General features: G+C 42.4%; 1 protein-coding gene across 2 annotated transcripts in view; it reads left to right on the top strand.

The window, feature by feature from the left end:
* The window catches only part of plxna4 (plexin A4), a 229002-nt gene that overhangs the window by 192784 nt on the left and 20411 nt on the right, over positions 1–15807 (top strand). For both annotated transcript variants that reach the window (XM_079656550.1, XM_079656549.1), the window contains exons 21-26: positions 389–531; positions 2970–3238; positions 9433–9499; positions 10130–10276; positions 11152–11311; positions 14752–14855. In XM_079656550.1, the coding sequence (XP_079512676.1) occupies positions 389–531; positions 2970–3238; positions 9433–9499; positions 10130–10276; positions 11152–11311; positions 14752–14855 (890 nt within the window). The remainder of the gene's footprint in view (positions 1–388; positions 532–2969; positions 3239–9432; positions 9500–10129; positions 10277–11151; positions 11312–14751; positions 14856–15807) is intronic.

Here is a 15807-nt window from a genome sequence, read left to right as displayed (position 1 = left end):
ACTAAATACAGTACATGTCACATAGAGCACATCACAATCACACAACAGAAACGAGGGGCAACATCCATGATCACAACGTGTAACACAACATGTTACACAACATGTAACACTCACGCCATACTCAACACAGACTAGTGTGTGCAGGTGTAGTTCTCAGTGAACCATGTTTTTAAGTGAGCTGTGAAGGTGGTATGTGTATGTATGTCTTTGATTTGAGTGGGTTAAGCAGCTTGTATGGCTGCCCTGCCATCAGTGTCTGAATGTGTGAATGGGTACATGTTGGCATGTGGTGTACAAGCACTTAAACAGAAGACTAGAAAGGGGCTATATTAACGTACATTACCATTTATATACAAATAACTGGTTTGTGTATGGTTTTATCCATCAGCTTTCGCAGAGCTCCAGACAGACATCCATGAGCTGACCAGTGATCTGGACGGAGCAGGAATCCCCTTCTTGGACTACAGGACCTACACCATGAGGGTCCTATTCCCAGGCATCGAGGAGCACCCTGTACTCAGAGATCTGGAGGTATGGTGGAATGGTTTTTCTGATTATTCAACTTGCATTATGTATTGTTCCTGCGTTAGTCTGTGTCTGTATTTTCACTTTATAGTTGCCTAACACAGTGCTGGACCTCTGCCTCAATCTGACGTATTCAAATTCTGCATTTGTCAGATTGTGATTGTTATTTGGGTCACAGGAAAAGTAACTTGTACATAATGTTGGGCATCAGAATAAAGTTCTCAATTAACATGCTATCTATAGCATTTCAATTAAATAGATATTCCATTAGATGTGTTTCGTTCAAAGAAATTCTGAAAACAGGACCGCTATTTGTAAGAAGTTGATACCAATTTCCTATTCATTTAGACAATTGCAAGTGTGTGTACCTGTTCTTCAGTCTCTATCAAATAACAAACCCAATGCAATTAGCCCTATTTGAAAAGAGAGCAAAACGAACAAGCAAATTAACAATGTGGTGGGTCAGAGTAGGTGAAATTGAAGCCGAGGTTGTTGTGTTGCTGTCTGGTAAACAAAAGCCTTTTGACAGCCGACAAAAACACTTTATCAAAAACAAACAAGACAACCTAAAACCAGGAGCGCGCTCTCATTAATAACTCAAACGATATGAGAAGCTGCTCGTTTTTTTTCTCTCCACCTCAAAAACAAATTAAAAGTCAATTAGTGGGAGAAAGCAAAAGAAAAAAAATCAGTTGATTCATCGTCGGTAGTGACATTGATAGACAGCCATAATTGAGCAGGTCGTCTTTTTCCATTAAGAGAATGATGGACCCCCATTTCACTGCCCTCAGGATTGGCCACTCTATCCCTGATGATAATTTCCCAGTAATAAGCAATATTAATTATGTTTTAATTGGTGTAAATGTGGAACTGTATGAGGAGTATAATATGGAATTAAAGCCTAATGAAAAAAGCAGACGCCTTGTTTTAGGCGGTTTATGGCTGCCTAATTGTTATTGATGTGTCAGATCATTTAAAGTCCCGTTTTTGACTGTGGGTTTCAGAAAGAAAGAGCATAGGGGATAAAACTCTTTCAAGGTTTACATAAAAACTGGATTTCCACAGTCAGTTAAAATAAGGAAAAATGTAAAAATATAGTCTGGCATGTGTGAGCTCTGTAAAGCCTACCCTTTCACATTATATGTATTCCTGGTCACTGTTGAGGTTGGTTCTTAGGAGTCAAAATTACTTCCTTGCCTCTACAATTTATTTTCCTAACAACTTGACTATACCTCTAAATCTCATTTTGCCTGCTGCTTCGTATGATTGTTTCCCCATTTCCCTCTTGATCCTTACGGAAACAATTCCATTTCAGCAGCGGTTGCCATATTGTTTTCTTCTATCTGCCTGCCAAACTCAAATATCCCAGTGACCCTGTGAAGATTGTGTGTAGGTTAGGACATGTAGCTCCTTTCATGCACCGTCTCCATAATCCATAATGTTACACATGTTTGTTCTACGGTAGAGTATAATACATTTGCTTGGTCTATAACCTGCAAACACTTACAGTTTATTATGTAGAAAAAAAGCACGAAACATTCACAATAACATTTTCAAGACTTCCTTATTGTGTGCTTTCATTCACAAGCTCATAGTGTATAAACGAAAAAAAGGAAAATGCCAACACTTGAAGCACACACATTGTATGCATCTTGTCAGGCGTATTAAATTAGACTTGCCACTTAACAATAGCTCCCAGCTGATTACAAGAGTTTCCTCCAGGAAAGGTAAAAGACAGAACATATGCTGGTTGGCAGCTGCATTGGGTACAAAGACATGCCGTCTTACCACAAGTGCTCTTGACAGATACAAAAAAACGTAATCTCAATGGGTGCTATTTACGGGGAAAAGAAGAAGTGCCTAGTATAAATGGAGCAGGGACATTGTGGGCTCAGACGAGGGGAATTCACATCACTGCCTCTTCCTTTCAACGTACATTAGTGTGGAACACGGCACCATCGACATAATAAGCATTCCCGCAAGAGACCTATTGTTTTCCTGCCTTTATTCTCAACCTTCACACTAAATGCAACAAAAGCTGCAAGATGTTAAACTCCTTATCTCCCTTGTTGCTTTTTTTTCTTTCTCTCATTCTGTTTCTCCTTTCTTCCTCCTTATTTATGAGGACAGATTTATTAACTGATACCTGCACTTTCAATTAGAGAAACCAGACCTGAATTCAATTATTACTTCTAATACATTTTCACGTGCGTAAATAAAGCACATATATGAACCTGATCAAAATATAGTTATCATGATTATATGTTATATAAAACTGTGTTTATTCAGCAATGTTTAAGTATTTGACTAGGGATGCAGGAACTGATGACTGATTGGGTTTATATGACATGGCTTTGAATGTGTTACATGGATTCTGTACTTGTTCCACTCCTTGTTATTTTTAATGTGTCCCTGTCAAATGAACATGTCTGCTGTGTTCACAGGTGCCAGGCTACCGGCAGGAGCAAGTGGAGAAGGGGCTGAAGCTGTTCGGCCAGCTCATTAACAACAAGGTCTTCCTGCTGTGTTTTATTCGCACTCTGGAGGCCCAGCGTGGTTTCTCCATGAGGGACCGTGGCAACGTGGCCTCACTTATCATGACAGTATTGCAGAGCAAGTTGGAGTACGCCACTGATGTCCTCAAACACCTGCTGTCTGACCTTATAGACCGCAACCTTGAGAGCAAGAACCACCCCAAGCTGCTGCTACGAAGGTGAGAACCAGGCCGGAAAAGATGTGCCGAGTTTAACTTACCTCTTATACCCTTCTAACAAGTGGCTAAAGTTATACAGCTGGTAGTGACCTTTGAAGATGCAGATGATTCATCAAGAAAGAAAAGTTCAACCAAATAACTCTCTCCCTATGATTTATATTTACACACTGAACACCTGCCACACAGATTCCACTTCTGTAAACATAGGGTTTGTGCTTGGTTGGGGATAGGGATAAATGTTTGTACTGGTTAATGTACACACTTTAATATCAAGGACTGGATGTGCTACTCTCTTTGTGTCTGTTCCTAACTGTGACATGTTTGGATTAACTCCCGTGACCTTGAATTGCCTGCTCTGTCTCAGAGAAACCAGAGCGTGTTGCTATGCCACATCATTAGCAAAATAATTATGATTAATTAGCACTGAATAGAGTTTCACATAGCTCAAGAGGGGGGGAAATAGTCACTTCTGAAAAAAGCGGAAAACAGTGAAAGCTTGCACTTCAACACAGTCATGTTCCTCCCTTGGATTTGTAGTCAGAGCTTTAATGGCACGCACTTGAACGCAGAATTGTAAGGGATTTGCTGCCTGCCCGCAGTGTGTAGTAAATGTGATGATTATGGTTACTTGAGTAAACCGTCTGCCTTTCAGCTGATGTGTATGTGTGTAATATTTGCACGCATGCCTATTCATACATATGGACTTGTATGTTGTTTTGCTCGGGGGTCAACCGGCAACTCTTGACACCCCCAGATGATTTGCGAGGCACCTTCCAAATTAATTAGTCTCTTTTCAATTACAATTCTGATTTTCCCTCAGGCTAAAAACTCATCCCTGCCAATAAATACACACACACATGCGACAAGCATATATTATGATATATGCTTGTCGCATGTGTGTGTGTATTTATTGGAAGAGGACTGAAATTGATCCTCGTACCATGGGCATTTTCATCTCATGAAAGCATGTTTAGACGATGCTTGGTGATGCAGAGGGAGATTAATGTTGTCTGGGCACAGGAGCCATAATTAATTGCAGCAAGAGCTCACCAAGTTTGGTGCAGCCACTAAACAATGGAGTAACGGCTGATCCTGGAGATACAGCAGGAGAGACAGCGGCACAGCAGAGCCAGGGAAAGGGAGTCAAGGACAATGGAGACACTTAAAGCTGTGTCACCAAGTAAGGCATGCTGACTGCTGGGGCATGCAGGCAGGTAGGGAGCTCTTTGATCACTTAGTTTACATGTCACTATTGCTTTGAATGTGCAAGGTCTGAACCGTGAGAGGAGAAACTGCCATGTGCAAAAACATTCTCCAATATTGTGATGACAAACAATACATCTTGTGATACATTCACACATTGGTTAAAATGTCCATATTAGCTTTACCTTTCTATATTAGCATGGTTGTTCTTAAAATGTGAACCAGAGTGAAACAAACTGTCTTCTATGACACTTTCAGTCCTTGTCAGGAAGGGAGAAGTAAACCTGGGAGAAAGCCAATCACAGTGCAGCACTGGAGGGAGAGCCATGTTAACAACAAACGCTCGGCCGGTTTGATAGCCCATTTGTCATCCACACCATTGTGATTGGCACTGATCAGACTGTCTTCATCTGGTCCTTTCTTCTTAGAAGCGCTTGTTAGTCCTTCGACATCCCAGCAGGCATTTCAGTTGTGATGAGGCAGTGTGATCAAGCTATGCCACCCTATAGAGCGGGTTGACTGGCGTGTCCTTGGATAGCGGCTGAAAATAGCCCAGATAGTCCGGCATAAGGCTGTGAAGATGGAGCTTAATCTTGTCTGGAAAGATAGCACCTATTCCCTCTTCTCCTCTCTTTCATTTGTTTTGTTAGTTCCCCCTTTCTTCCTCTTCCCTCTCACTCTTTCTCTCTTTCACCATGTTTGCTCACATTGAGTGTTATTCTCCCTCACACTGCCTCTGCTTCCTCCTCTATTTGTTCTGATGCTTGTGCCACTTGCCACCGTCACTTTCTTTATCTCTCTCTTCCTCCCTTATACTCGCTCGCTCAATCTATATCCCCCCCCCCTCTTTCCCCTCCCCTGTTTTCTTGATTGCTAAATCAATGCTTAAAGTGCGTGAGCAGGGTGTCTCTGGCACAGCATCTGAGCATGGCTACCCACTGCCTCCGCTTCCAAGAAATCTCCGTGTGTGCATGTGTGTGTCTTTTTGCTCTCTCTCCACACACAAACACACATCCTTCCATCTGTCCCATCTCAACCTGTGCTGAAGCACAACCACCAGGCAAGCTAACTAACGAGAGCCTTCCCCAACCATCTGTCGCATTCCTCTCAGCCTTTTCCTCCTGAAACGCCTTTCTCCCCTCCATTCCTCCACCCCCTCACTCGCCTCCCCTCAACACCATCCTTCTTCCTGTCGTACAGAGTTAAACACCATTTTACAAAGCCTTAAGTTTACTTTGGCTGCTGTTAATGTGTCAGAATACCAGTTTTAATATTGGTCAAAATATGAAAGCCCAATATGTTCTTGTGTGGATCACAGCTTTGCTTCGGCTTAAACACGGACACAAAATCCCAGCACAGGGTTAAAAGCACCTTGTTAACTTTAAAGATATCTTTGTTGAAAACAGGTCCGCAGTTAGGCGTCACTGTGAGACTGTTTGACACTCAGGATGAGCAATCTTCCTCACAGGGAGGCAGAGTGAAACATGGAAATGATTTCTGATCTCAAACTGCGCTGTTTTCACATATGACTGAACCAGGAGAGACTCAGATGCAGTTACATGTTCGGTTAACCCAGCTAAGCCAAAGTGATATCAGTAAACAAGAGAGGCTGTTTGAAACGCTTAAATGAGCAGAGGAGCAGGATTACATCCACCCTCAAAAGCCGCTTTCACACCGCAGGACTTGCCGTACTTTAGTGCCGGCACTAAAGTACCACGGCACTCAATCCGCCAGGGGGCTAGTGCCAATCGCATTCACACCGCAGTACTTTCCCTGAGGCAAGATTACGCTGACGTCACTTCATCTTCTTCTTCTCTGGGTTTACTGGCAGGCCGCAAAACCACTTCACGGCGAGTACAAAAAAAAACGAGAGAAGAATAACTACACAGGGGAGGGGGTATAAAGCCCACCCGCTGTACATGATATATATATATATATATATATATATATATATATATATATATATATATATATATATATATATAATAGGTAGGCTCAGAAGACAGACCGTAGTGCAAAGATAAAGTGTCACATGATTATCTACTAAATAGTGAATTCAGCATCAACTTCACCAAGATGAAGTTCATATCTTCCTAAGATACGTGTTACTTTATGTCCCTACTAGAATCTGAGCTCAAATGACTCAAACCAACAAAATGTCCAAGCAAAGAATCATGTGCACCATGAGGCTGGGTTATAAGGGTCATTTACAAATAAAATACCCCATTATAACAATGGACTTTATCTTTATGTATTTATTATATATTACCCCCTCAGGCTGATTTTGGAAAAGGACATTAACCGTTGTTTGGTGTTTTCCCTTATTTATCTAAAACAAATGACATGATAAATGACTTGTGTTTATGTGTGTAAGACTTGTGTTTCTGCCCCTGCCATTGCTGCACAAGGTTGCAACATTGTAGATAAATTAAACCACCGACACCTGTCTGCTCTCACATTCTTCTATTCTGCAAATTTGGGGTAGGACACAATAAATAAAGCTTCGCCAGTTTGTTTGTTTTATTGCACGGTCAAGACATAACAATAACGGCATCACGCCGCTCAAGTAGCTTTTGCGAACATCGCTCAAAACATTTGGAGTTGGGAACTGCTTTCTGTAGAAGCTGCTGCATCCCGTCCTCAGAGTAAATTGCCAGAAGCGCCGACACTTCCTCATCATTCCACCGCTCCGGTGATGTAGTACGTGTGGTCATAACTGCTTTAAAGTACAAAAAAACTACTCGCTCAGGTGTGGATGTGGTTTTGTAGCGAGGAAAAAAATGGCTGCCTAACAAAATTAATTCAGAGTCTAACGGGGCGTGGTTTGCAATTCGCCCAGCCAATAAAAATAGAATAGAAATTGGCACTCTTTTATCACCAGGTTCGTACCACCTCTCTAGCAGGGACTGAAAATGGCCAAAAGAGTTCCCGGCACTGAGTAGTCCCGGCGGTGTGAACGCGACATTATTGGTACTAACGGAACTAAAGAACCAAAGTACCAGGGAAAGTCCTGCGGTGTGAATGCGGCTATAGATTTACACTCCAGGAAGTGAGAGTTTGCAGAAAGTACTATTTGCACAGAAAAAAAAGCTGGTTGGAGCTATGACCAACCCAAATGTTCAATGTGTGATGGAGCAAACATTCCCATCACCCCTTCATCAGTGATCAGGAGGAAGTCCACTCTGCCAGGTCCCCTCTGCTCTACATCCTTCTCCACGCCCACTGCCCCTCTGAACGGCTGCCAACACGGCCCACCTGACCATGCCAACACGCCACGGCACATTTCATTGCATTAACCCCAACACAGGTTGTGCTGTGTTTTGAGTAGCAGCTTAGCAAAGGTTTGGAGAAGAATGTTTGAAACGTGTAATACTAAATGCTAACGTTAGATCCCAAAGCAGCTCCGTCACAGTGCCATTTCTATCCTCATTCCCACTGCGCTCTGATGGAGAGTGAGCATAAGCAAACTGCTGGGGCCGTGCCAAGACTTCTTACTACAGCAGGGCCAGCACCCACTGCCAGAAGCATGCACACACACAACAGACACACATGGTCATTTCTGAATACATCCGCAGTGGGATTAATTTGTGCTTTTTGCACGCTCGCCTTAAAACAGCGGCACACTTGTCCACTTACACAGGCACACAATATCTATTTGAAGTGAATAGAGAAAGGCAAGTTTAAAAGAAGAAAAGCAAAAGCCAGACTCGACCAATTCATTTCTTCTCATTCGTTTCCTAATTTTCCTGTTCCACTGTCCCCTCCCTCCCTCCCTCCTTTCCTGTGCACCTCCTCGTTCCTCCATGCTCCTTTCATCCCTTTGATAGATGGGCTACATTTGTGGAAATGGAGAGGATTTGGAAGTGTGTATGATTGCAGGAGGAAGCCAGAGGGAGCACGGAAGAAAGCAAGGACACATGAAAGAAAAGATGAAAAGTGACCTTGTTGACCCTTGGATCTACGGACGGAGGAAGGGCAGGGGGGGGTGGGGGCAGCTAAATAAAAGTGCGGGCACAGTTAGAGACAGGAAGTTAATCCCCCCCAGGTGTTGTGCCAATGATGGCAGGGGGTTCCAAGCCAACCCACTGGCACAGCGGACATTATATCCCCCCCGCTCATGTCTCAGTGTGTGGAGCCCCTTAAAGAGGCTGTCTGAATGGAGGAAGGCAGGAGGGCTGCAGGTGGCAGCTGAAACACGGGACAAAACCAAAACACACACACATACACACGGACACAATGGATCCTAATCCTAAAATATTTATGCCTATGGTTGTTGCTCATTGAAAGCAGAGGGAGGGTTGTGTGTGTGTGTCTGAGGTGTTCTGACAGATTACCCACACACCCCTGCTGCTGGTCAAGAAGGTTGCTGTCAAAGGATATCCGATCCTGCCTCTCCTCTTTCTCCCCTCGCAACCACCGCTGTTGTTAATATGTATGCAGATTAGTCATTCACACGGGATCAATCACACTGTTGGCCCAGGTCAACACATACACACAAATGCAGACACACACCATTTTGCCACACCAGTAGAGCATGGATGCCAGGCAGAGAAAGAAAGGGAGATGTATTCATTCACTTTCTATTGTGCACGGATCGAGTGTTGGTCCAGTGAATAGGCAAGGGAGCACTTGATAATGAGGCCAGTGTTATTACAGAGCCCATCCAGCCCCTAACGACATCAATCCACCGGGATCAAATAAAGGCTTTTAATTGCTTTGCCTCATATTAAAATCCCGCCGCCATAGACAAGCTGCCTTTGGCGTGCCTGAACATAAAAGCCAGCCGAGAGATTGGCTGAAAGGCCGTCATATGTGCAAAGGCTCACTCAATCCATGTCTTTGCAATTATATTTGTGTAACGAAAGCCTATTCATTAACAGCGGTCATCATTTTTAGAAGAATATTTGATGACTTTGTTGAATATTTATGATGGTAATAACAGCGTTGCGGATCATAAGTTCATGATGTGCTTTGTGTCTTTCTGTTTGCAGGACTGAGTCCGTTGCAGAGAAAATGCTGACCAACTGGTTCACGTTCCTCCTCTACAAGTTTCTCAAGGTACATCTTCAATGTTTGCTTCACTATTGAGCCAAGGGTTTTGTTTACTCCCAAATTTGCAGATTGTGGATACAATAGCAATTAATTGTAAGAATATTATACTTCTCATGACTTCGATCAGACCTGTATTTTAGGTATAATTAGGTACATGAATATATCGATTCTGTTAATTTCAGCTAGAATATACTGTATGATGATATGGATGTGGCGTTAAGAAGTAATACCCTACAGCAACAGTATTCACTAAAAAGTCAATTGACCATTTGTCTTCAACCTTCCTCTCTCTATTCGTTGCTTTACTGCAGCTGGGAGGAGAATAAAAACAATGATAAATGGCCAGTCTCTTCTGGTTGATTAACAACACTGTTTTCAGGCTTCAAGAGTCTATGTTTTATAACAATGTTCACTCTATGCTACCCATTCAATCATCCCAAAAAGTTGGCACATTTGAGTGAAATTATATTCTAATGTAGGGGTGTTATGATGTTGTTTGGTCAGCCCGAAAAACATAACAAAAACAAATACAACATTTGTTCATTACTAAACTTTGCTGTCATCCAAGTGTAGAATGGCTTCAAAGTTTTCTTCCGCCCTGTTAACTTTGTCTTCCTCTCTCTCCGGATGTCACAGGAGTGTGCAGGCGAACCTCTCTTCTCCCTCTTCTGTGCCATCAAGCAGCAGATGGAGAAAGGCCCCATTGACTCCATCACAGGAGAAGCCCGCTACTCGCTCAGCGAAGACAAGCTCATCAGACAACAGATTGACTACAAGACGCTGGTAAGGGGTTCACCAGGCCCGGGGTGCAGGGGCTGAAAGGGGACACTTAATATGCTTCCAGGGAGAAGAGGGGAGGAACAGGGTGGTTATGGGTTGTCGGTCATGAGATGAGCAATGCAGCATAAAGTTGTCGTTGTCACGCTCTACATGCAGAGGGCACAGGAGCGTCGGCCTCACTTCCTGTACAAGAGCTGTCAAGAAAAAGAGAAAGGCTTGGAAATGACAAAGGGAAATAGATCATTTCGGAATATGCATGTTTGAATGGCTACATATGGAGAGAGATGATGAAGCATTCTCCTTCTGGAACCTCTCTGTTCTCCAGTCATCTGATGTGTTTGTTTGAATGGGGACAACTCAGCACTGTTAAAGTCCTGACAGCTTTCAAGAACTGTGATAGAAAAAAACCTTGATTACACGTTGACCCTCTCTTTTAATACGTGTTTTTGTGCTCCTCTTGTATTTTGGGTAATTCTCCACACACCTGGAGACAGAACTGATAAATATGCTAATAATATTATAATTAGCTGGTTTACTGCTGCTCATCAATTGAGGAAGCACATTGCTGTCTCTCTTCAAGCTCTGATGAAAAAGCAGCTTCCCTGGTGAATGATCTTTTTCTTCCCTGCAATTATCTCAAAGGCCCTTTGGCGAGCACAGAATGATTTCAATTCCATTGAGTACAAATCCAATGCAATCAACAAGGTTAACACATACACACACACATTTTCTCTACGAAGATTACACATACATTACGTAAAGCACAATATATCCTTTGCTCTGAATCATCTCACAAACATGGACTGCTGCAGTTACCAATATTGCCAGAATTCCTACCTTTAGATACCTGGGAATAATAATGTGTATTTGTGCTACAGGTGTTGAACTGCATCCATCCAGAGAATGAGAAAAGCCCAGAGATCCAGGTGAAGGCGCTGAACTGTGACACCATCAGCCAGGTGAAGGAAAAGATCCTGGACGCCATCTACAAGAACGTCCCACACTCCCACCGCCTGAAAGCCTCCGACATGGACCTGGGTATTAATCCTTGTCTTGATATATATAAATAATGCGAAAAAAGCAGGCAAATAGTCATATGTGATGTATTTAGTAGTGGAACTGTTTATTTACAATGCTGAATAAGGATAATGACAATTATCATGGCAGTCCTTCCATCAATTTCTGATTGCAGCCTCAGACTCAATACTTTGCCATGACATGTTGGATTGGAATTTGTTTAATTAAGTCACTTAAAGATCGAGAAAGACAATAACACCGCTCACTCATAAAGCACATCATATATTAAACAAAAGTATAAAAACGAGAGGTAATAGGTAATATCCACATCCGTAAAATAATCATAAAATCCTAAAAACAAATGGATAAAATAAAACTCGACACATAAGAACACCATAGATAATACTAGCACCTGTAGGGAAATTAACAGCAACATCAAACGACTGGAAAGATAAAGTGCTCCGAATGCAATCAAAACATGTCCCGTTGGAGAGTTTTGCATTCCTTTATGTATTTATGTGTATAATGGGATCTTTTTTATTCTTCTGTTCACCATTGTAGTCTCGCTGAAGCTTTCAGTTACTGTTCAGCTTGTCAAAACATTTCTAACCATGCAGCGCTTCCTATTTATGTGTCTGGAGAATAGCAGGCTGAACTTAGACACACATAGATTTTTTACAAAGGATTCCCCACCCCTCTTTAAATGTACAAGTCTTCTTAGATATAGAGAAGTAGATTTCTTTAAGACCCTTGGAGACTTGACATCCTGGCTGGGTTGGCTCAGATGTCTGAGAGTGGACTCTCCCCTGCCCAAACTTCCCATCGATCCACTCTCTTCTCGACTAGAGTCTGAGTCAGATGATTGATCAGCTAATCAATCGAGACGCTCTGTGATCTCTTTCCTACAAAAATCATTTCCTAGTGTCCGTTCTTTCTTTTTCTCTTTCTTTCTGAGTAAGATAGTAAGCAGGGCTTGATTGTTCAAATGCAGGCTTTTGGTGTCTTTTATGATCCCTTTTGGCAGCTACAGTATGCACTTATTTCCACAAGGTCAGAATGTTATCCGGTCGTATATATTTGCAAATTACTTTAGGGGTCTATCTAATGAAAGGGGGCAATATACCTTCTCTGCAAAACTCATGATCAGGGGGTTTGGTACACCTTTGGAGCATAACAACGTTAAACATGATTGTTTGTCTGCCAATATCTACAGTCTCTCTCTCTGTACCACGCACTGTGCTTCTTTATGGTTTAATATTGCCGGAAGGATTTTCCAGGCCCTTGTGGTGTGTTGGCAATAGCATATTTATAACCAACTCTAAATCCAAGATGGGCTCTGCTTACCTTGGGGAATCTGTCTGGGTGATAGCTAAGTGAAGAGATTGGTTTAGCCTTTTGACGACACTCCTGGATAAAATTGTTTTATGGCCCCCTTTGGGCTCGACGTGTTGTTCTATTATGTTTGATTACGAGAGGGAATTGGAGATTGTCACAGATAGCTGGCCAGTTGCTTTGTATGTAAGAAACGGAGGGAGTGAGTAAATGCAGCTTCCTGGTCTATATCTTTTCACGCATGTAGGGTTGATTTTAATTTGTGTGTCATGCGTTGTGATTATCATTCCTTGGTTTTGTGCAATTTACAATGGAAACAGGTCTTCCATTTGATTGATCTTTTATTTTTGACACACTTTTTAACCTTGAAGTTGCTCTAGGCACATTCTACAGGTAATCGGTGGCTGTCATGATCTCTGACACACTCTTAAACAAACACACACTCTCTGATTGCAATGAATGATAATGAGACTGTGGCAGGCCTGTCCCTAGACGGATCGGCGAGCAGTGTTGTTATCCCAGATATTGTTTCTGAATCCCCTCTGTTGCAATCCTTCAGAGGAGATGCGGCCTGAGGACAAAGAGGCTAGATCCTGTGTGTGTGAGTGTGTGTGTCTTTGTGTCATTGTGTGAGTGTTACCCGGAGCAAAAGTGTGTATCACATCTCCATGGAGTACAACAGTCACCTTCAGCCTTTCTCTTCATAAGCTTCCATCCACTCCCCAAAGTCCTTATCTCTCTGAGTGTGAGTCAAAATGCAAGTCCCCACACACACACACACACACACACACACACACACACACACACACACACACACACACACACACACACACACACACACACACACACACACACAATCTTTCTACTGAGCAACCACCAGATTTGGGATTCCAAGTAAATTGAGTTTGCTCTGGTTTCACACCAAGGATATTTATTTATTTTTTCTCATTTTCATGTGTTTGCTGAAGCTCGACTGGAGACAGGCGCTCATTTGCATCTGTATGGGAAGATCTACTGTATAGACAAAAACACCAGGAGAATCTTTATTTCCTGCCAATTCTTTCAGAAGCTCACACAATTCAGGTCGATCCTCCAAAGACAGGCCTCATCATGCGCCACAGTGATTGCCGCTTTGTTTTGCTGTTTGTGAACAGAATAGGAGATGACAGTGGCCGACGCAAGAGGGAAACACAGCAGGAGCACACACATGAAAATGTATTCATACAGCCCAGAATGTCTGTGAAAACAATAGAGGAATCATCTGCTCGTTTGTTTTTGATATGACTTCCCCTTTTTACGTATGATAATGTTGCGAGCTGTTTCTACTAAAGCTTTTGTTTTGTACGAAAGTTGCAAAGATGTGGGGGAAGCCCGGAGTGTATGTCATGTAGATGTAATTGTGTTGTAAGGTCAGTTAAATGCCAGCCTGTTGTTTATATCAAAGATAATGTTATGTGCTGGAAGCTGGAAACCATGGAAATGATCTGCAGTAGCTTTATGCTGGCATCTTTGTAGTTTCTCCATGGACCGTTCTCTTGGATATCAGCCTGGTGTGCTTTTAACAAAGACCCTGACAATAAGAGCAGCATGGCAGGGGGCTTAGAGCTGTGGATGTTGGTTTGAAAAGGGGAGAGCAGGGAAAAATAGCACCTTCAGAGAGCTGAGCATAAGGGCCGGTGTCGAAGATGGAAAAAGATTTGAACAAGCCAGGGGCATGCAGCTGTAATCAGAGCCATCGATCGCAGCAGAAAAGAGATGGAAAGGGTGATTAATTTAACTAGCCTCTTGTTACCGTCTCTAACATGTGGCATATCTGTTTGGGTCCTCTTTTTTTCTTCTATTTCTACTCTTAAGGTTTCTTTTTTGTAACCTTTTTTGATCCTATTCATGCTTTGCATGACAATGAAAGATACTAATTAAAACTTTGGAACATGTAGATACAGGGAATGGTAACTGTCAGACTGTTTAAGAAAGACTGATGGGTGCATTGTTACTTGTGCCAAAGCCATATCAGCTAGATTGTAGGGCATCATACATGTACTATACAAGACAAGTAAATATTTTTAAAGGAGTAGCATTATGTGAATATAGTTGTTAATACGTTTTTCTTTCCCCCTTTGCAATTGCAGAATGGCGTCAGGGTCGTGGACAGCGTGTGATCCTGCAGGATGAAGACGTCACCACTAAGATCGAAGGTGACTGGAAGAGGCTGAACATGCTGTTCCATTACCAGGTACGCTTTGACTAGAGATTCTAAAATACTGACGACTGCAACCTGCTTTAAACTCTTCATATTACCCCCAAATAACGCCTCAATATTCTAACTGTTTAAGAACTAGAGTCAAAGTATGTTTACTTTGGGTCCATGGGGTTGGACCCATTGCTTGTTACACGATCATTACCATAGCAAACGGTCTTTAAAAGTTTTATAAATAGAAAGTGTTTGTAAAGTTTTAGAGTTCACAGAGAAAGAAGAGATTGTTAAATAAAAAGCTGGTTGCTATCTGCCAAAGCCTGGCTGGTTTGTATACTTTGCTTTTATAATGGAAAGCAAAGTAATGATTTACATTTACAAGTTGTACATTTCTTTCCTACCACCAGTCATCCCTTTATCAATCGTACATTAAGCTCTCTCTTATGTCCTCTCCACTCCACCTCTCCCTCTAAAGCTGTGTGAACTCCGTCTGCACTAAGCTCCAACACCGTCTAATGGACAATACAGTCATAGTACTTTTCCAGCCATTTAGTTGTGCAAGTCCTCAGTTGACACACACACACACACACACATACACACACACACACACACACACACACACACACACACACACACACGCAGAAAGTGACCAACAACAGTGACACCTGGAAGTAATCCCTTATGTGTGGAGAGGGCTCCAGATAACATCTGATGTGCCGGCCAAGTGGCTTCTTATTTCTCAAATGGATAAGGTGTCGGCAAAAAATGTCATGTACAGAATAGACTCATCAGTGGTCACAGACACAAGGTTTACACATTTATTGTCAGGGATTGATATAAAGACATTGTGCACAAAATACAAAGACTTTCACTCATTAAATACTCAAAGGCTTTAATGCAGACGGTGATAAACGTTTATCTGAAGGTGTTTTGTCCTATACAGTATGAGCAGCCACTGTCTATCCGGGCAGCCAGGATGAGACTGGATGGT

This window comes from Notothenia rossii (assembly GCF_949606895.1).
Source record: "Notothenia rossii genome assembly, chromosome: 10".
NCBI classification, from domain to species: Eukaryota; Metazoa; Chordata; class Actinopteri; order Perciformes; family Nototheniidae; genus Notothenia; species Notothenia rossii.
The sequence above is the reverse complement of the archived record's forward strand: the minus strand, read 5'-3'. Positions and strand labels throughout refer to the sequence as shown.